This window comes from Magnusiomyces paraingens (genome assembly GCF_902498895.1).
Source record: "Magnusiomyces paraingens strain CBS 517.90 genome assembly, contig: contig3, whole genome shotgun sequence".
Lineage (NCBI taxonomy): Eukaryota > Fungi > Ascomycota > Dipodascomycetes > Dipodascales > Dipodascaceae > Magnusiomyces > Magnusiomyces paraingens.
In genome coordinates, this window is record NW_022474069.1 from 1263148 (window position 1) to 1284222 (window position 21075).

Below are 21075 nucleotides of genomic sequence, written 5' to 3' on the forward strand. Positions count from 1 at the left end.
TTCTCAAGTCAAATTTCAGATCCTGAAGAAACAGAGGATGTAAACGATTTTATCTGTTGAGAAGGAAAAGCCATAATGTCGCGTTGGAAATCTTCTGGAATTTCAAGCTGTATATTTGCATTTATCTCAGCGGTATTATTCGCATTGGTGTTAATAATTTCTTTGGGTATACCGCTTAACTTATTGCTTAACTTATTGCCATAATATTGGGTACTCTTTTTTTTCAGTTGTACCATCTGTTTGATATGAGGCCAAGTTATTTTTAAAATCCTCGTTTTGGGACAGAGTCATGAAACAATTATCTTTGCTTTGAGTTATGGACATCAAAACCCCGGTATCTGTTGAATTTGTAGTGCTTGAGTTTTTAGGCGAGTGGTCAAAACATGGGGTATCGGGATCGTCATAAGTTGCAGAACAAGTTGCGGTGATTAGGAAATTATTGGAATCAACAAATGGCTTAGCTGTAGATCTCAAAGATTTTTTCTTCTTCATCGACCAAGTGGCTAGTGAATTTAAAATTTGAGAGTACCGTTTTAATGTGCCTGAAGAAATGACGGAATTATTATTGCCGGAACCCAAACTTTTATTATTATTATTATAGTCATCGTCATCGTCGTCATCGTCGTCATCTTCGTTAACAGACCCAAAGTATCTATCAATGTTCAAATCACTATCACTATTACTATCACTTAAAACTTCACCTTCTTCATTTCCCTTCTTATCTTGAGATGCATATGGGTATAAAGATCCACTATGTACCAAATGTGGTTTGGGGTACTTTTCCAGATCCCCGAATTTTAATCCATTAAGGAACGATGTCAATTTAAGTAAAGGGGAACTTGAATCCACAATAGACCCATTTTCCAAGCTAATACTAGTACCTGTACTAACACTTGACCCCAATATTTCTTCACTATTATGCTCGTAAAATTGCGAAGGCACAGAGAAAATCACGGTTCCTTTTAAATCTTCTTCTTCCTCCTCTCCTGTTTCTAAATTTATAGGAGTACTGGTATTTTCTGGGGTATATAAATTGAAATTTTCAAAAGGCGACAAAAGCTCAACAGATGGATTTGCGGGACACCTTTCACCTAAAGAGCATTGAGGTGCATGGCAATATACACAGTTCCCGGTAATCAGTGCTGCAGCCACACATTTGGCAGCCTTAGTAAAACAAACAGTCGGAGGTTTAAAGATAGGTTCATCCCTAGTCCCATCTTGGATCTGGTCTTCATCAGAATCATTTTGGATCTCTTCAAAGCCAATATGAGAAAAGTCTAACAGATTTTCGAGATCTAAGGTATTAAGATCCAACGATTTGGAGACTTCATCTTTGCATAGAGGTAGCTCGATTTCTCGGCAAAGCAGTAGCAGATCTTTAGAGCAAACCTCAAGTGCAGATTTTACATCTTGCGTGCCATCCACAGTCAAGTAAACTAGTCCTTGTTCTAATTCTAATTCTCTTTCTTCTTCACATTCTTCACATTCTTCACATTCATCTTCAGTGCATTCCTTTTCTGTAACTGTTACGATAGCATTATCAGAAAAAATTGGTTTAGCAGAAAAGGCTCCGTTTCGATCGGCAGGAAGATTTATAAGACTATTCACATCAGTGGTAGCAACAACGGCAGGGGGTTGCGACCGCAAGGAAAGGTTTTCCAAAAATTGTGACGTAACAGTTTCCTCATCAAGACTAGATTCACTATCGCTATAAAACCCGCTACCATCATCGTCGGCGTCGTAGCACTCATCTGAACCAACTTCATAGGTGAAAAAGCACGTTCCAGTTTCCTCACACATTGTTTTATGTACTCGGTCCGGGGATTCAAAAAGCGACTCGAGCGAATCAATGCCATTTTTTGCTTCAGATTTATATCTTGCGCGACGCTTAGACCGCGCCATGCCTTTTTGTTGTTCCAGAAAACCGTCATAATCCAGCAAAGAAGTAGACTTGGAGCCAGCCAAAAACTCAATCAAAGGGTCCTTAAAGTGACCATCGCCAAGTTCTCCTGTATTACCAATTTCTTGGTGGATGATGTCTCCTCTAGCTTTACTATCCCTAATAGTCCCAGAAGATCCACGGCCACATACACTGGCAGTTTTCTTTAATGAGCGACAGCCAGGTGCAACTATTGCTGTCACTAAGCTTGAAGAGGCTTCGTTTCCGGCATAAAACTGGGCGGGTGTTGCCTGAGAAGGAAAACTCTCAGGGCCGAGGGCCTTTATTTGTTCTCGTATTTTTTCTTCCTCTAGTTGATCCAGGTTTTGGTACTCAGTTTGTATTGCACTGTTAAGCACATTTTTCAGGAGGTGTTGATGGTGCTTATGATGAGTTTGCTGACTGGGTCGACATTCGCACCCATTTTGGACTGTTGCTGCCGCAACACCTCCTACCATCATGCCAGCCCTACTGCACTGTGGTAATAGTGCATCCGTGCCTGCAGAAGCCCCTCGGGAAAATAATTCACCTGACAGCACTGATTGTGTTAGGGGAGGTTGTGGAGGGAAATAAAAACCGTCAGAGGACTCGGACGACGACGGCACGGCAGGAGAAGGCACGGCAGCGGAAGATGATGGTGAAGGCCAATAGTAGGAAAACTGATCTGACATAGTGCGAGCTTGGAGTGCTAGTGCTGCACTATTAGGGTCAAACTGCAATGGTGGTAGTAGTGGTGGTAATTGCAAAAGTGCAGCTTCATCAGAATTTTTCAAAGAACAAGGAACCTGGAATGATAAATTATTACCGCAATCATGCAGAGTTTTCCAATCACTTTTTTGAGTGCTTTTAGGTCTACCAGTATCTGCAAAAGATCTTCCATTCTCAATTGTGCTGCTGCGACTTAATGGGCTTCTTGGGAATGCTGAACCAAGGGACGACACAGCGCCTCCAAACTCCAGAGATCCAGACGAGAGTTGCCTTTGTAGCTTTATATTTTTTGAAAAGGCCAGACATTGATCTGTCTTACTACTGTCAAATATGCTTGCCACTTCTTCGTCATTCTTGATTGATCCCCCATCATGTGCATGTAAAGACCAGTCTGGCGATATGACACCATCAGTCTTGTTATCAGTGGTTGAAATTGCAGACGACCCAAAATTGAATGTTGCATTACGCTTATCTTCTTTTTCCAAGTTCTCGTAACAGTGCAGACTAGGGATGCTTTTTGCAATTTTAGTATTCGTACTACTAACTGTGGCAACATTATTATAGCTTTCGCCGTATGCCGGCACTAGTAAAATTTGTGCATTTTCTGCAAATTTATCATTACAACAAGCGTCTTGATAATGCTTCAAAAACTCCTTGTTAGATTGATGAATTCTTTTCATTTTCATTTTTTCACGCGTCAAAATCTTTAAATTCTCTTCATGTAGCTTTTTTTCTTTCTCTTCTTGCTTTTGTTCTTGTTCATGATCTTGGGGGTTTTCCCCTTCTTTGTTTTCTTCAATTGTAGTAGTCATGTTCCGACCGGGTGATTTTTCAAGCGCAAATACCCCCTCGATTCCCACATTTTGGGATAGGGTCCCACGTGGAAATCTCCTGATTCTCAATAACTGCGACGCCAATGGACACTCCGAGCTTTGAGCGTCTAAATCTAGTTCACACCCATCTTCACTGCTAGAAAATTTATTGTTAAGTTTACTGGTGCAATTACGGGTTCCAATACTGATCGCAGCAGCAGCCCATAAAGCCTCATCACTAGTAATACTCTCCATTGAACTCTTTTGCCTGCCTTGTAATTCTATGATCAAGCTTGGTGTTGATGGTGTTGTACTTGCTGATGCTGCAATTGTCATAGATCCCAGCGTATTAGGCTCACATGCCCAGTCCCATGCCCATGCGGGAGGTTCAAACGCGATTGCGGGAATCTTCACACCAGCACAAAACCCGGCGCTAGTCTTGTAATCGCCATCATTTTTTGCGGGGTTAGAGTATTCCACTACATCAATGATATTAATGGGCTGCTGATTCTTTTCTGCAGCCTCAACAGATACGGGTACTAATGGCGCTAAAATCTGTGAAATCGTAGGAGAATCATGTGTATCTTTAGCATAAGCTTGCTTTGACTTAGTTCCAGGTTTCTTCTTCTTCTTGTAGGTTCCAGCTCCAGCTAGTTTCCTGTTGCGTTTAGTGCTTCTAATATTATTAAAGTGGAAACATCCACTAACTGTTAGTTTCAACTGCTACTAATTACCTTATGGATTTTTTCCGAGCCCTATGGTTATGTTGAAGAAAAGAAATTATAGTTTCAAGTGGAACTTACCGATATGGTTTGAAGGATTTAGGGGCCTTGCGAGTGGAATCCATTTTGGAGACTTTAATAATACCTCTTGTAGAGACGTTTGACGTGTTGTAAGTAAGAAAAGAAAGAGTTTCAGATTTAGGTGGATTTTTATGAGAAAGCCTTTTAAAGTCAGTCTGATGAATTGTACAACAAACTGATCGTAGTAGAAGATATTATAAGTTTTAGAAATACAAGAAAATATTAATCATAAACGTACTTTTACAAATATTATATAAATTAAGAAGAAACAAAAAAGAAGTGGGGACATTAAGTATTATTTTGTGAAAAAAATTAAAGCCAGTTTGGTGGCAAGGTTTCTTTAAAAAAAGATGGACAAAACAAGAATAAAAAAAAAATATCATAAAGGTTTTTTTTCGTAAGATCCTAGATTTACCAACAATCAAAAAGACTGGGCATAAGCAGGATGGCGATTGCGACTAGGGGAAGTCAGAACTTCTTGCTGTAATGTTGAAGAAGGTGACAAAGGTGCAATCGACAATGGCGGGGATGCAATAGCCATTGGGACTGTATGGGTGTGGTTATGATTTGAAATACCCGAGCTGCCAGTGACACTATTATTGTAAGAAACATTTGTTGAAGATCCAAGTCCTAGACCAACCCCTGTAATGGAATCTGGAGGAGAAATGTTGGCCATGCCAGCTCGTTTGTTGGCAAGCGTTGCAGCACTTACAGGTGGTAATAACCCCTCGGATGCAGTTGTGCTATTATTATTATTATTGTTGTTGCTTGAGTTCTGTGTATAAGTAATCACATAATCATTTGTGGCCTGTTCTTTAGCTGTTACTGAGGATGCTGTAGTCGGGCTTCCGGCCATGGCAGCTGCCGCCGAAAATACATTGTGTAGCCTGTGTTGATGGTAATGGTAAGGTTGGGCCGCATGGTACTGTTGATTATTGCCATGGTTGTGATGATGATGGTGGGTATGATTATGGTAATGGCTGGCGCGTGACAATGATACAACCGAGGCTGGGCTAGTGGATTGGTCGAAAATCGGCGTTGCTACTGCTGTCCCTTCACGGAAACTAAACTCCTGGGATTGGGGAGTCGAGTTTGCTGAGGCAGCCAAATGACTGTGGATATTATGGTGGATGCTATTATTGTGATGACTATAGTTTGGCGTGCTGAATTCGGAACCGAGTGCACCAGAATTGTTATTGAATACTTGCGGCGGAGGAGTGCGGACCGGCGCAGGCGGCGCGGGTGAAGGTAGAGGCATAGTACGAGTGAGAGGGGGTACAAACAGCGAGAAGGAAGAAGAAGAGGCCGAAGAAGACACTGAAGAAGTGACTGAAGACACACTGTATTGAGTGTCGTCGAAGTCGTCATCCACGTCAGTGCGGAATAGCAACCCTGTACGATCTGAGCTTGGGGCAGGAACACGCGGATGTCGAGTGGTTGGCGCAACAAATGCTGGTGTTGTTGCAGTGACTGCCATGGACGAGGATGAAACTTCTACAGGAGAAGGAGGAAGTGCCCGTTCAATGCTGGAGGCAATATCGGACAGGTACTTGATGAGTGGAGCAGAGGCGGCTTTGGAATTTGCAGGGATGGCCAGTGCACTGTACCACTCACGCAAAACGGAAACAACGTCAAGTCCGGCGAGAAGAGATACTGACACCGCTTCTACATAGTATGCGGCTTTGGAGTAGAGGGTGCGTGCATGGGCATGCCGTCCAAGGGCGCATAAATATGCAGCTGCGAGATGTAAGTGTTCAGGTTGGTCGAAGGAGCCGAGAGAGGTTGTGATTGCTGATGCAGCCGAAGCCATTGACTCGGAAGTTTCGGCTCCGGCATAGAGCAGTGCTGCCATGAGTGGTTGAGGAATAGTTTGAGTTGTCGAAGACAAAAGGTCCATGAAGGCTTGAAGAGTCGGTGGGTTATGTTGAATAAGCATTGCGAGAATAGCTTTGCGGAATGGTGAAGGTGGTGGAACAACATTTTGGGTGGCTTGAAGAACCTCGCGAGTACCAGCCAAGCATACAGTGGATCCCAGGATGCCTCCAAAAAGGGCGCAAAGAACATATTGCTCAACAGAGAGCTGAGCTGGGTTGAACTCCGGGACAGTTTGAGCAGGCATTTTGGCGAGACCCTTAAGGATTGTGGGGAAGAGAGAGTTTAAGGTTATTTTGACTGGTGGCATGCAGAGTTGGATGGGATGAGTTTTAGAATTAGGTGAATTGGTTTCCAATTTTGATGAGGATAATGAAATTACGGGAGAAGGTTTTGCGGCATTCGACTGTTGTTGCTCCATTGAACAAGTTCCACGGTTGTGCGGACTTTTGGTTATTGTAACCTGTGTGATTTCGCCTACGCGTAGATTTTGCAAGAAAATGACAGGAGAGTCGAGAATTGCTGGAGATTCTGCATCAACGGGACTAAGGGAGAATGGTAGCTTATGTTTTTCAAGAAGTGCGCCTCCGTCGAGTAAATTGTAAGTCATGATTTGACCAGAGCTGTTGACGACCCATGCACGACCACGGCTGCTTCGCACAGCAATGGCTATGACTGGGAGCCCTGGAACAGCGATAGAACGGGTTGTGACTTTTTTAGTGCGGACGTCTGATAGCAGCAGTCCTCCACTCGATAATCTTACGACTTTACCACTTTTGCTCCACTGAACAAATCCAGCACATGAAGCGGAAGTGGAATGACGAGCAGGGAGAGGTACCTCACGAATTTTTTTGCACGCGCCGGAGGCTGTACTCATGTCAACGGTCCAGATGGCCAATTTGTCGGTACCGTCTTTTAAAACGGCAAGGTTTTGAGCCCGCATATCTTTAGAAGAGTAGTGCCAGGCCAGACCCACAATTGTGCGAGGGGATCCGGATGGGGCCTGGATTTGGTGGATGGGACGCAGAACCTGAGTAGGAGCGCCGGGAGAGGAAGGAGAATGTGAGACTAGCTGGACGATAGAGATATGGCCAGTTGCATAACCAATGGCGTAAATGCCGAGACCACATGGGGCTGCTGCAATGCTGGAAACGGTTCCCTGGTGGTAAGACAGTGCGTTGACTAAATCGGTTGGAGTTTTAGGACCTGGCGGGTCGGTCAGGAAGGAAAAGGAGGATGCTGAAGATGGCGATGAGCAGTCATTTGGAGTGAAAGCAGCGGATGAAGAAGAAGAGGACGAAGACGAAGACGAGGACGAAGATTCACTAGAGCTGAGTCTTGAGCCGACGGTATGCAGGGGGGAGGTTGGATAGGTGGAGGCGGTGGAAGATGAAGGCGGCGACGAAATAAACTTTATGAAAGAGGAGGGGGTTGATGGAAGGGACAAAGCCTGAAGCGGGTAATGTATAGGGACTATTGGGAGGGTTGTAAGGATTCCTGGAGAGCTGAGGTCAAGACGTAGGATAGTTCCATCGCGAGTTCCTAGAAGAGCATAGGGGGATGGTCGAGTGTAAGGTGTTGGTAGGGGAAGGTCTGAGGGATTTGTATGTTCGTCTAAAAGAGTTGTTAAATAAAGAGTAGTGCTAGCGGTGGTGTCATCTTGGTATCGAGTGGTATTGTCTGAGTCGTCAGGATCTTCAGTTGCCCAACAAGCGACAGAAATTTTATGAGCTGGTGAGACGTTCCAGATGCCTATTAAGGATGGTGGAGAGAAGTCTTCGAGGTCAAACTGAAAGACTGCAAAACGGTCTTGGGACGGTCTACAAAGGAGGAAGTTGCGGTGAGTTGTGAAGACAGAAGTACTGAAGAGGGGGAATGGGAAGGAGATTGGCTGGGTGGCCACATTAGCGTCGCGATATAGAAAGAGAGTGTTGAGGTGGTATACGAGGAGGTGAGACTCGAGGGTCTGAGTTGCTAAACCCCAAGAAGCCTCCATTGTGGTAGTGGTGATGATTTTAGAAATGTTGATGAAGAATATATTATTGGTAGGTAAGTAGGTAGGTAGGTAGGTAGGTAGGTTTATATAAGTATAAAAAAAAAATAGGGAGGTTTTTGATTTTTCACACTGGGGATGGTTGTGGGGAGTAAAGAAAAAAAAAGGAAAAAGAAGAAATAAAATAAAAATGAAAAAAGAGATTAGTTCGTGCAGACCTAAATAGACCAAGACCAATATATATTATATATATAATTAAATGAAATGATATATTTTTTTTTAAAAAAAAGGAGAGAATTGGGAATATTTATGAATTATGGGATTTATTATTATTATTATTATTATTATTATTATTATTATTATTATTATTATTATTGGAGTAATGAATTTAGACTAAAGTTTAAACGGCCCTTATTATTATTATTATTATTATTATTATTATTTTTTTATTTTATTTTTTTTATTTTATTTTATTTTAGACGCAGCAGCCCAAAATGGAGAATCCGCGCCAAAGAAATTAATAACACCAACAATTAATTTCTGGTAAATTATTATTTACATGAAAAAAATTAAAATTGTTTTATGAATAGACTTAAATGACTAAATAAATAAATAAATATTGACTTTAACAAAATGCAGTGTAAGACAAGCGAGCATAGGTTATATAGTTATGAAAGACAAACATATGAATCATACAGACAAATACTCAAAGTCATCAATGTTTCATCACCAACAAGCGAGAGTATAATAGCCCGTTCATTTATAAATATGGTTCCTTTTTTTTTAATCAGTAATAAAAAAAAAAGCCCTCAATAAAAAAATTTTTTTTTTTCAAATTTATATATATAGAGGTTTTAAATGATTCATAATGTTAGTTACGAACAGTACTAATAAGTACTTCTAGTATTTGCAAGATGTACCGAAAGAATGCAAACTAATTAAAAAAAAAAAAAAAAAAAAAAAAAAAAAAAAAAAAAGCCTCTACAAAAAGAGAAATAGAGAATTTAAAAACCCACTTAATCAGGTTCCTGGTTTCTGGAACAATTACTTATTTTGTCTGAAAAAAAAAACATACTTTCTCTTTTTTTTTTCTTTCTTAAAATATAACTATCATTGCATCGTTAGTTTTGATTTTAAACTAATTAGTTTACATCTTTCTTATTATAAGAAAGATGTAAGGCTAGAATAATAATAAATGAAAATTTAAAAAAAAAAAAAAAGAGAAATTTGAGTCTTATTTGTCAAATATTTGCAATGAAAATATTCTTAGCAAGTGAACCGATCATGTAATAATAATGGAAATAGAAATAGCAACAAATATTATAATTTTGTTTATTAAGAAAAGATGATATCTATATTTATATATTCAGATGTAATATTTTTTTACTGAACTTCTTAATCAGATGATTGCTTAAAAATCAAGATTTGCTTCAACTTGTTAAATCATAGACATAAATAAGCTCAAGCTTAATTATAGAAAAAAAAAATAGAGCATAGAAATTTAATAAGAGTACCCGTTAATGAAATCATCCTTATCATCATCATCAATTTCCAGTTGTTTGGAATTTAATATTTTTTTTTCTTGTGTCATTTAAACGATTTTCGTTTAAGGGTCTCATGTTGAGATTTCTTTTTAATTCAAACAAGGAGAGTATTGGAATGAAGGGTTTGAAAAAAAAAAAAAAAATTCAGTTCATGACATCATGCAATAATGTTGTAAGTTTTAAGATATAAGTATTATACATAAAATGCTATCTTTTTTAAATATTAAGGTTTAAGTGTTATTTATTAAAATTTAAGTGTTAATCATTAAGTTTTATTAATTTCGTTAAGTCACATGTTAAAAATTAGCCCTAACCCAGATAAGAAACACGTGATGCGATAAGCCGTGCACTTTTTTTTAAACCTAATTCGGACTCTTACCCGGCCCTATAATATTTTAACTCTAAAAAAAAAATTTTTTTGTCGTTTATCGTTGCATTGCACAGCCTATAACAGTCCTCAGAGATTGTAGATAACCACAAACACTGTTTAGGTCCTCCCACATAAAAACACCCATTGCCGTTTTAGGTGGGAAAGTGTTTTTTTTGTTTTTTTTTTTTTTTTAAAACTGAAAAAAAATTATAAAAAAATTAAAAGTCGTGCTCATTATTTTATTAAAAACTTTATAAAAAAAAAAAGGTAGACAATGTCCTAGAACTAGAATGCCGGCTAGCTGGTTGACTACTTACCGCCGGAGGTGCCGATTCTAATGTAAATATTGCTGACAATCAACTTGGACGGTTATTAGAAATCAATGATGGCATTGTACTGGTGCTTGGTGGGACCTTCACAAACAGACAAACAGTTTTTTTTTTTTTTTTTTTTTTAGCCCGTGGCCCCGTCCCTATTGATAATAGCATTTTCTGATACTATTGTTAATAGACCCAAAAGGGGTATTTTATTTTATATATATATACATATATGTTTAATAATTTGATGAATAAAAAAAAAACTTCAAAAATAATAATGGAAATATCCAAGTAAAAAAGTTCCTTCAGAGAATTTATTCCACAATAATCATTGTATATTTCAAATCAAAATCAAAATCAAATACACGGAATATCTTTCTTAAAAAATCTCTCTCTTATCCGTCGGCACTATAAATCCTTGGGTTAGGAGTATTTTGTGTGTGTGAGTGTATGTAGGCGTGTGTGTGTATATATATATATATATATATATATATTTATATATATATAATAGATATGAATAATCCTGACTCTTTGCATCCTTTAAAAAAAAAATTAATTAAAATAATAATTAAAATAATAAATCCACCATTTAATATTTCTTCCTTTTTTCTTCCTTCTTCTTCTTTTTCTTTTTATTTTATTTTTTTTTCTTTAAAAGTAGAAATTGGCTTACCAAAAAATCCTCCAAATATCTAGATCACCACCCTTTTTTTTTCTTGTTGAAGTCCTAACTAAACTTTCACGCTCCTCTACTTCCCCTTTATTTATATAATTTTTTTTTATTTTTTTTAAAAATATTTTATTATTTATTTTCCATTTCTACTGGAACAAAAACCCTTCTAAACCCTTTTTACTATTCTTTATAAAAAAAAAAAAAGGACTTTTTTTTCATCTCTATTGTTCTCATGATTCTTGCGTCGAGAAATCGCGCTACCGTTATTCCGTTATGATCTCCGCTACCACCGAGCAACCAGACTTTTCTTCGCCTGATCTCATGCAGCAGGCCTCTCAGCAGCAGCAGCAACAACAACAACTTCATCACCACCACCAGCAACAACAACAACAACAACAACAACTCCCTCATCTAATCAATAACAATATTCCAATAAACCCCGTAATTAATCCTTACCCTATGGCTTCTCACGATGCAGTACCAAATAATATAACTAACTCTGCTACAAATACTACTAATTCACCTCCAGTGAAACCTCCACGAAAAAAACGAGCTCCAAATGGCTCAGGATCAATCAAACGCGAACAAAAGGAATCCGCAAAAAATAAACGACAAAAGGTCGCAGCAAATCAAGGTGTAGTGGATCCCTTCATGGCTTTCCCTGGACCATCAAATCAACCACATTCCTCTCCATCACTACAACCACAACAATACCCTTCCTCTCAACAACTCTCTCCTCAATCTGCATCTACAACATCTGTTCAAGCCCCATCTGCTACCCCAACGGCTCCATTCCGTCCAGCAGTCATTGGAGTTGCACGCTCCATTTCGGCATGTCATCGTTGCCGTATGCGCAAAACCCGCTGTGATCAAAAATTCCCCTCATGTAATGCTTGTCTAAAGGCTGGCGTCGAATGTGTAGGTATAGATGCAGCCACTGGCCGTAAAATCCCCCGCTCTTATGTCTCGCATCTAGAAGATCGCATTGCTACTCTTGAACGACAGCTCCAAGAGACAAAGAGTGCAGGATTTGGTCCCATGTCTTCACCATCAACAAATGGGTCGCCCTCAATAACACCCGTCAATAACAATATTCATTCCTTAGATACCTCCCAAGCATTACCTCCTGCGTCTGTCTCTTCATCTTCCATGAATTCTATCCACTCACTTTTAAATGGCTCTGAACAAGGCATTGAACAAAATCAATCTGTTTCTAAAAATTCATTTTCCCCCTCTTCCTCTTCTTCACCCACCAATAACACAAATAATATCCAGCAATTAGACACGTCCAATGGAAGCGCTAAGGCTATTCTCCCCACAGCAACTACTGCGGCTGTGCCAACTGCCGCTGCCGCTGCTACTACTACTACTGCTGCATCCTCTTCTTCATCTGGTGCTGCACCGGGTTCCACATCCCCCAAGGGTTCAAAAGTTGACTCCACTGGAGTCGAAGGCCTTATGTCCACTGTCAAAATGGTCTCCTCCAAAGCAGCAACGTCTGCACCCTCTGCTTTTCTTGGTTCGTCTTCCGGCCTTTCTTTTGCCCGTCTCTTGTTGACTGCAATCAAGTTTAACGCAAATGCAAACGGCCCGGACCATAACCAACCAAATAATAACGCCCAAAACCTATCAAGTAACGCGACAGAAGACCAAACAGCAGCTGCCGCTGCTGCCGCTGCTGCCGCAGCAAATGCAACTGCAACAGCTAACACTACCGACTCTTCTTCAACAAGTTCTGCACCCTCAACAGTCCCACCCTCCAGTACCCAATTGAAGATTGGAACCCACAAGGTTCAGCCCGCTTCACTTCCTTCAAAAGAAACTGCAGAAAAATTTCTTTATCTCTTTTTCTCTCAAGCAAACTCTCAGCTCCCCGTAATCCACCGTGAACAGTTCCTCACAAACCACTTCATTCCCATATATGGGCCCCTCTCGGAGGGAACCTCTCTCGCATCTGACTATACCACAATTGGCGTTCCGCTCACACCATCCCCACAGCCCTCACCTGCTACCCCGGGCATGTCCCCCCTTCTTCGCCATCAAAATGGTCCTCCCCAGTCCTCCCCAGGAGGTACTTCCAGCTCTAGCAGTAATCACGCATCCACGTATGTTGGAAGCAATACCCCAATTGCCATCTCCAACTATAATGCACCTGAAGTGACTGAAGAAACCCCAAAAAAGGCACTCTACTTCCTCCACCTTATGTTCGCTATTGCAACCTCAATCCATCATCAAACACACCCTGCTCAAATTTCTGAATCCTTCCGCGCAGCTGCCATGCAGTATCTTGATACAGTTCTTGCCTCACCAAACCGTCTTGAAGCTCTGCAGGGTATTCTTCTACTCGCACAGTATTCAATCATGCGGCCATCTGTCCCTGGTATCTGGTACGTGCTTGGGTGGGCTCTGCGCCTATGTGTCGATCTCGGTCTTCACACTGAGGCCGGCTTCCGATCCTCTGTATTTGCCTCAAACTCCAATGCTGGTGGTGGGCCCAGCTATGACCCCTTCACTCTCGACATGCGCCGGCGCTTGTTTTGGTGCACTTATGCTATTGATCGCCAGGTATGTGTTTACCTCGGCCGTCCTTTTGGCATCCCTGAAGAAAGTATCAAGGTCCCGTTCCCATCTCAACTAGACGATACACTCATTGTCGAAGACGACTTTAGCGATCTCAACGATATCCAAAGCGATCACACTCGTAAGGCCCCCTCTTATAAAATCATCTCTCTTAGTTTCTTCCGCATCCGGAAAATTCAAGCTGAGATTCAACGCATTTTATATGATTGCGCCGCTCTCCCCAGAGAGTTTGAGACACTTGAACAGTGGCGTACGGTCATGGGTCAACGGCTTGAGGCGTGGCATTCATCCTGTCCCAAGTCGGCTAAAAAGATGAACTGCAACTTTAACCTTGCATTTATCGAACTCAACTACCATCAAACACGGCTTCTGCTTTATGGACCCACTCCATCCGATGCACCGCAACCCACAGAAGATCACTTTGAAATAATTGCAGATGCCGGTGAAAAGGTTATTCAGCACTACAAAGTCCTGCACCGTCACCGCAGTATCAACTATACTTGGGTCGCAGTCCACAACCTTTTCATGGCTGGTACATCGTATCTCTATGCCCTTTACCATTCACCAAAACTGCGTGAAAACACAACTATTGAAGAAATCAATTATAATGCACACGCCTGTATCGAAGTACTTTCAGCTCTTGTAGACCGCTGTGATGCCGCTATATCATGCCGTTCTACTTTTGAGCTACTCACAGCAGCCATTATTAAGCTTTGCACGCAGGAAAAAACAGCAACAGCAGCAACATACTCTGATATCAAAATTGAAGGTAATAGTATGGGATACCCCCAGGCCCTTACTCCTAAAGGGTACATGACTTATATTCCGTCTCAACAGCAGCAACCGCAACCGCAACAGCATCAGCAACAGCAACAGCATCAGCAACAGCAACAGCAACAACCACAACCGCAACCACAACCGCAACAGCAGAAGCAGCAACAGCAGCAGCAGCAGCAACAACAACAACCGCAATTGCCATCTGAAATAGTACTTCAAAAAGATCGGCAATTTCAAGTTAATCGGCAAATGTCAGTTTCATTTGACCAACCTTTATCGGCGCCTCAACAGCAGTCCTTATCTACAATTCAAAAGCCATTGTTGGTGAGCCAGTTTTCACAGCAACAGCAACAGCAACAAATGCCACCACCATCTTCGTTGCTCTCAGCTTCAAATACAACACCGCAGCTTCGCTCCCAATCTATGGCAGGAAGTAATAACATCTCATCATACTCTTCTGATGAGCCATGGATTGATAACTTTGATTTGGAACAATTTTTCCTTGAGGCAGGTATGCCCATGATATTTATGCCGGATCAGCAGTCCGAAGGCTCGACTCCACTCGGAGTGTCTCAGCAACAACCTCAGCCGCAGCAGCAGCAACAACAGCAACAACAGCTACAGCAGCAACAACAACCTCAGCAATCACTTGAGAAGCGGCGGCGGTCGTCTCTTGCTTCGTTTGCGATCAATAACAGTTCAAACCAGCTACGGCCTCAACTTCGTCAAACCATACCTGTGTCATCGCAATCTCTTTCCCAACCCATGCCCCGCCAGCAACAACAGCAACAAGTATCTCCTCAGTATCAACAAAATCAGCAAACACAATTTTCTGCTGTGGGAAACAACAACCCCAACTCCAGTGTAAGCTCAATAAATGCTGCGCCGTCACCCATGAGCCAACAGCTGAGCCAGTACTTGGACGGTGTGGACGACTTTTTAGGTGCAAATGGTCCTGGAGGCGGTGGTAGTGGCCCAAGGTTGTTTGACATTATTAATGAGGTTCCCATGGCTGCTATCTGGGATCAGTTTTTCGCTCCTAGTAATATGGGTGTCATGATGAATCCTCATGGTGAATGGCAATAAATGGGAGTTTTTTTTTATTTCTGTGAAGAAGTTTTTTTCTTTCTTTTTTACTTCTTTTTGTTAATATTCTGAGAGATAATAATGGGAAAATACCTGTTTTTTTCTGTGCCAATGACGCTCAATAGTTCATTTTTAATTTTTTTTTTTTTTCACCTTTAAACCACTTGTGGCGTTTTTCCCAGTTTTTGTAATTTTTTTCTTTATTTTCTTCAGCAAGTATTTTAAAAAAGTTGAATTGTTGATCTCTTGTGAATCAGCTATGTTGAATTTCTCAGATGCTCATGCATATTCCTCTTCTTCAGCCTGTGCCAAAACTCGCATACGAAGCGATTCGCGCACCAAAACTGCCTTTAGAAGTACGGCTTGCACGTATTCGGAAGTCGGGTTGTCAAAAAGCGTTTGGGTATCGAGTTTCTTAAAAGACATTAGGTCCAAGTAGACAGCAGGAGGTAAATCTAATGTAGAAGAAGTGGTAGAAGAGGAAAGAAAAGAAAGAAAAGATTGTGGCTGCGGCATAGCAAAGTTATTGCTACTACTGTCACCCACGCCTGGATGGGCGCGCACGTGGGGATCTTGAGCCACATTTGGAGTTGGCGCATTGCTGTCGCCTCGTTGTTGCGACATCTGAGAAGACTTCCGAGCACCGAGACCCGGTTGCCTGCTTCGGACGCGTGCAAATACTTCAACTATCAGATTATTATGTAGTGTATCCGAGACTTGCGACCCCTCGATGACGACTGCGGTCACGCCCGACTCTGATTGTACATAGAGATTTGCTACAGGTAATGGGCGAGGGGTTAGACTAATAGGTGGCGACTGTTGTGATGAAATAGACTGGCTAGAGAAAGAGGTATTGACAGTGGCTTCTACAAAAAACGCAGGTAGTTCCTGAAGTGTAAAAACGCCTTTACGGTCATCATAGCTTACAACGCGACCAAAAAAGCGGACGTATGTATATGCTGGATACCATGAAAGATAAGAGGTAAGTTCGTGGATGGTAGTGAAATGTGACATAGGGTATCTAAGTCAATGAAAAAGTAAAAAAAAAATGATATTCCAACCAAGAAGAAAAACTTCAAGAAAATTGTTAAAGTGTAGAAAAGATTGTTGATCGTTGATTGTTGATCGTTGTTCAAAGATAAACCTAGAGATGAAGATAGTAGTGAGTAGGGTAAATTTAATCAAGTTGAAAAATAAATCGCAGAAGAAAATTTTTTTTTAATCAAATCACCATAATGGTTCTTTTTACGTCTAAAACATCGTCGCTACTTGCACGGTTAGGATCTCGCGTTCATATAGCTACATACCGAACGTTTCAACCAGGTGACATTGTCCTAGCGCGCCATGTTTTGCGTCCTGACAGACCCATTCTTTCAACTCCCCTAGGAGTTGGCAAGGAATGGACATTGGGCAACTCTTCGGTCCCACATGAGTCTATCATCGGACAACCTGTGCGTACCACAGTGTCTCCATTAACTAAACGTGGTGCTGAGACAAACCAGACTTTTATTCTTACACTTCCGTCACTTGATGAGTATACTGTTCACAGAAAACGCCAAGCTCAACCAATTTATCCGCTGGACGCGGCAGCCATTGTTTCTCTCGCTGATATCCATGAAGATGAAACAGGCGCATGCGGATATGGGCGCGTAACTGGGACTGCGAGAGACCTAGAGACTAGCGACGAAGAACTTGTTCAAGGGTTGCCTGCTGAAGGCAAGACAGCAGTGACTCCTATTGTGCCTATCAAGATGCGTCAGTATCTCGAGGCCGGAACTGGTCATGGATCTTTAACACTGGCTATATCCAAAGCCATCCATGCCGCAAATGGTGATGCGCGAAGGCTTGGTGATTTGAGTCTTCGCGGTGCAGTTTTACACTCGATTGACAGAAACGCGTCGCATTCTCGCACAGGTCGTCACAATGTGCGCGATTTCCGGAACGGCATGTACTATGGTGATGTGGAATTTCATGTTAGCGACTCGCCGGAGCAGTGGCTAGCTGAAAATGAAGGTGAATGGCGAGCACGCGGGATTCCAGAGGAGCCTGCTCAAGGAGCAAGTGCAGAAACGCCTGGATCATTTTTAAGTGGCGCGTTTTTGGATCTCCCATCCCCAGACACTTCGGTAACTGCCATTGCCCAACGCTTGATAGTTGATGCACCTTTGGTTGTGTTTTGCCCCAGCGTGACACAGATCCAGGACATTGTTGAACACATTCGGGTTGACGAAAGCATTGACCTGACCCTGGCAAACACCGTAGAACTCATGCCTGGTATTGCTGGTGGGTCAATGCGTGCCTGGGACGTTCGTTCAGCGGTAATAAGACAAACTGGTGAGGTAGCGCGTGTGTGCCGACCGCGTGTAGGAACCGGTGTTGGTGGTGGAGGTTTTGTGGCCGTTTTTAGAAAGCTTCCTCATCAGGCTCGGATCAAACTCCGACTGATGAAGGAGGCGAAGCAAGAATCCAAGGATACTGACTCCAAAGATACTGAATCTCAAAATGCTCCCGAGACCGAAACCCTTCAAGAGATAACTACAACCATTTAGAGAACTTTGTACATAGTAACTAAAACTTTTCTTTCTTTCTTTCTTTTTTTCATTTCTTTTATTTAAAACAAAACAACCGTGGGTATTAGAACTGTATATCCATCTTTCCATTTCATTCCCATGAGAACCCAACATATAAATGCAATTATGCAGAAAGAGCTTTCTTCTTCTTGTTCTTGAGAGTGATAGCAACCTTTTGCTTTTGAGTAACTTCCTCGTCCTCCGAGTCGACATCCATTTCGCTGTCGACATCGACTTCGTCGTCCTCCATATCGATATCCTGCTTGGCTCTCTTCTCGGCTGCTCTCTTGAGCTCGACTTCTCTGATGCGCAGCATTTCCGGGTGTGCTTCGACAAGCTTTCTGTCGTTTTCCTTTCTGATCTGGGCGTTGCGAACCATTCTGTTCTTGTAAAAGGCGCGCTCGCGTCTGCGGCGAATTTCCTCGATCCGCGACATGGCTTGCAGTGTCTCGGAAACAAGCTCGCGGTTGTAACGAACAGGAACGTTGCGACGAGCAGAAAACTCGAGAGTCTTGTCCACAACCATTTCCTTGCCAGCAGCCTTGCGGAAAGCCTTGGTCCAACGCAGCTTGCGCGGGTTACGCTTCAGCTTGAAGTTCTTGTGGCACTTAGCGCGACAAAATTGAAATTGTTTGGCATCATTACGCACAAACATGATACCGTGGCCGGGCTAGAAAAAACGAGTTAGAAAAAAAAAAAGAGATTAAAAGATTTAAACAATATATAACTTACATATACTGGCGCAGAGCAGAAATGGCAGGTCTCGATTCTCATGGTGTTTGTCTATATGTAGTTTGGGAAAATGATGATAAGAGATAAAAAAAAAAAAAAAATTTGTAAAGACAAAAATTTTTGTGCCCAAAAAAAAAAATTCTGTGGGGCTCAAAATATTTTTACTTTTTGGGAGATCACAAAACTTTTTCAAAGAAAAAATTTTCAAATGAGCCACGTGACAAATTATATGACTTAAATCTTATACCTTAATAATGTTAAAATTATATGGTTCAAGTGTTAAGCACTAGACTCATTCTCCCCCTGATAATAACACTGGCCGCACATTCTTCATATCCCATCTAAACCAAATAATAAACTTTATTTCTATTTCATGACCATCATCATTTTAAAGACCCAAAAAAAAAAAAAAAAAAAAAAAAAAAACGGAAATTAGAATCTATTTTGATCTAAATTTAAAATAAATATCTATTAAAAATAAATCCTTTTTCTTTTTTTTTTCATTTATTATAATAAACTAATTAGTTTAGAAAATTATTATTAGAATCTTCAAAATCTAAAGTCATTGTGTATGAAAAAGCTGCCCAGCGTCGCTCTGCTTCGGTACTTTACCTATTATTTTAACCACTTGGCCACGTAATCCTGTAGCCTCATCATATATAGCTAATTATGTACTGGCAGATTCTCGAAAAATAATGATAAACCACATCGTCACACCATAGAGACATATGAAATTAATGTATTAGTAAAAGATTAAATGTCAGATATTAGTATACAAATTTCGATAATAACAATAATAATTTTACAGTGATAAACAAAAAGGTAAAGAAAAGAAAACAAAAGAGAAGGCAATTTTACAAATTCTATCGGTTAAGCTTTAATAGAAGCTGGAGTCTCGTCAGTAGAATCAGGCTCATTGCTGTAACCATAAGGATTTTTGCTAGTCCAGTTCCACAAATCCTCGCAAGCTTGATCCATGGACAGTTCAGCCTTCCATTTGAGCTCAGTATTAGCACGAGTAGGCTTTGCTGTAAGATCAAGCACATCACCGGCACGGCGACCGACAATGCGGTAAGGGAGAGGTTTGCCAACAGCTTTGGAAAAAGCTGCAATGACCTCAAGGACAGTAGAACCATGGCCAGTGCCCAAGTTCCATTCACGACAAAATCCCTTAGTAGGAGCTTCGGTAGCAGCCTTCTCCTCAGCCTCAACTTCCTCAAGCTTCTTGAGTGCAGCCAAGTGACCTAAGGCCAAATCAAGCACATGGATGTAATCACGAATAGGAGTACCATCGCGGGAATCGTAGTCGTTGCCAAAAACCTGCAGCTCACGACGGCGGCCTGAAGCAACCTGAGCCAGGTAGGGCAGCAAGTTGTTAGGAATGCCACGAGGATCTTCGCCCATAAGACCGGACGGGTGCGCACCCATAGGGTTAAAGTAACGAAGCAGGGCTGTGTAAGTTCCTGGGATCGAGAGAGTGTAATCACGGAGAATGTGCTCGATAAACAGCTTGGTACGGCCGTATGGCGACTCACCACTAGTGGGGCACTCCTCAGGAATTGGAATCATGTTTTCATAGCGAGTAGCATCACCGTAGACAGTAGCGGAGGATGAAAAGACAAATTTCTTAATACCACGAGATTTGAGCACCTTAGTGAGGTTAATAGTACCACTAACGTTTTGGTCATAGTACTCGAGGGGGATCTGGGTGGACTCTCCTACAGCCTTAAGGCCAGCAAAGTGCAGAACGCTAGTGATAGTGGGGTAGGCGTCAAAGACCTTCTCGAGACCAGCAGTGTCACGGATATCAACTTGAAAAAAGGGAATGTCATCAACCTTGGTGATTTTCTTGATTCTCTCCAAAGCTTCTTCGGAAGAGTTAGAAAGGTTGTCAACAACAACAACATTGCGGCCAGCTTCGAGCAGTGCAACGACAGTGTGTGAGCCGATGTATCCAGCACCGCCAGTGACAAGAACGTATTCCTTAGACATTGTATTAAAGATAGGGATTAGTGATTAAGGATTAAGGATTGATAGTATAAAGTAATTTAACTTCAAAATTAAGAAAAGAAAAAGCAGTTAAAAAAATAAAGAGAGAAAAGAAAGTGGTGGGATAGAAAAGGAATTATATATAGAAAGGATTATTGTTGTTGTTGTTGTTGTTGTGGATGACACAAGAAGAATGGACCGACGAAAAAAGCACTAAGAGAATTCTTAAGTGGCAGCCTAAATGGTGTATCTTCAAAACAATCTTTGCGGCTGACCGCGTAGGTTTAAAAATAGGTTTGTAAACGCCGTG

At 41.4% G+C, this 21075-nt stretch overlaps 7 protein-coding genes across 7 annotated transcripts; 2 read left to right on the forward strand and 5 right to left on the reverse strand.

Annotated features, from left to right (window-relative positions):
* Positions 1–192: 192 nt before the first annotated feature.
* SAPINGB_P003690 (uncharacterized protein) lies at positions 193–4306 on the reverse strand (the record flags this gene model as incomplete). Its single annotated transcript, XM_031998406.1, has 3 exons — positions 193–4135; positions 4194–4214; positions 4263–4306. 3 exons carry the CDS (start codon positions 4304–4306, stop codon positions 193–195), a joined length of 4008 nt encoding a protein of 1335 aa, XP_031854297.1.
* Positions 4307–4683: 377 nt separating this feature from the next.
* On the reverse strand, positions 4684–8130 carry SAPINGB_P003691 (uncharacterized protein; the record flags this gene model as incomplete). The annotated part of the gene is made up of 1 exon (XM_031998407.1): positions 4684–8130. One exon carries the CDS (start codon positions 8128–8130, stop codon positions 4684–4686), a length of 3447 nt encoding a protein of 1148 aa, XP_031854298.1.
* A 3174-nt stretch (positions 8131–11304) lies between these two features.
* On the forward strand, positions 11305–15474 carry SAPINGB_P003692 (uncharacterized protein; the record flags this gene model as incomplete). Its single annotated transcript, XM_031998408.1, has 1 exon — positions 11305–15474. One exon carries the CDS (start codon positions 11305–11307, stop codon positions 15472–15474), a length of 4170 nt encoding a protein of 1389 aa, XP_031854299.1.
* A 279-nt stretch (positions 15475–15753) lies between these two features.
* Positions 15754–16488, reverse strand: SAPINGB_P003693 (uncharacterized protein; the record flags this gene model as incomplete). The annotated part of the gene is made up of 1 exon (XM_031998409.1): positions 15754–16488. The coding sequence occupies one exon, from the start codon at positions 16486–16488 to the stop codon at positions 15754–15756; it is 735 nt and encodes a 244-aa protein (XP_031854300.1).
* Positions 16489–16709: 221 nt separating this feature from the next.
* SAPINGB_P003694 (uncharacterized protein) lies at positions 16710–18023 on the forward strand (the record flags this gene model as incomplete). Its single annotated transcript, XM_031998410.1, has 1 exon — positions 16710–18023. The coding sequence occupies one exon, from the start codon at positions 16710–16712 to the stop codon at positions 18021–18023; it is 1314 nt and encodes a 437-aa protein (XP_031854301.1).
* A 145-nt stretch (positions 18024–18168) lies between these two features.
* On the reverse strand, positions 18169–18818 carry SAPINGB_P003695 (uncharacterized protein; the record flags this gene model as incomplete). The annotated part of the gene is made up of 2 exons (XM_031998411.1): positions 18169–18714; positions 18777–18818. The coding sequence occupies 2 exons, from the start codon at positions 18816–18818 to the stop codon at positions 18169–18171; spliced, it is 588 nt and encodes a 195-aa protein (XP_031854302.1).
* An 828-nt stretch (positions 18819–19646) lies between these two features.
* On the reverse strand, positions 19647–20768 carry SAPINGB_P003696 (uncharacterized protein; the record flags this gene model as incomplete). Its single annotated transcript, XM_031998412.1, has 1 exon — positions 19647–20768. One exon carries the CDS (start codon positions 20766–20768, stop codon positions 19647–19649), a length of 1122 nt encoding a protein of 373 aa, XP_031854303.1.
* Between the last annotated feature and the right edge of the window lie 307 nt (positions 20769–21075).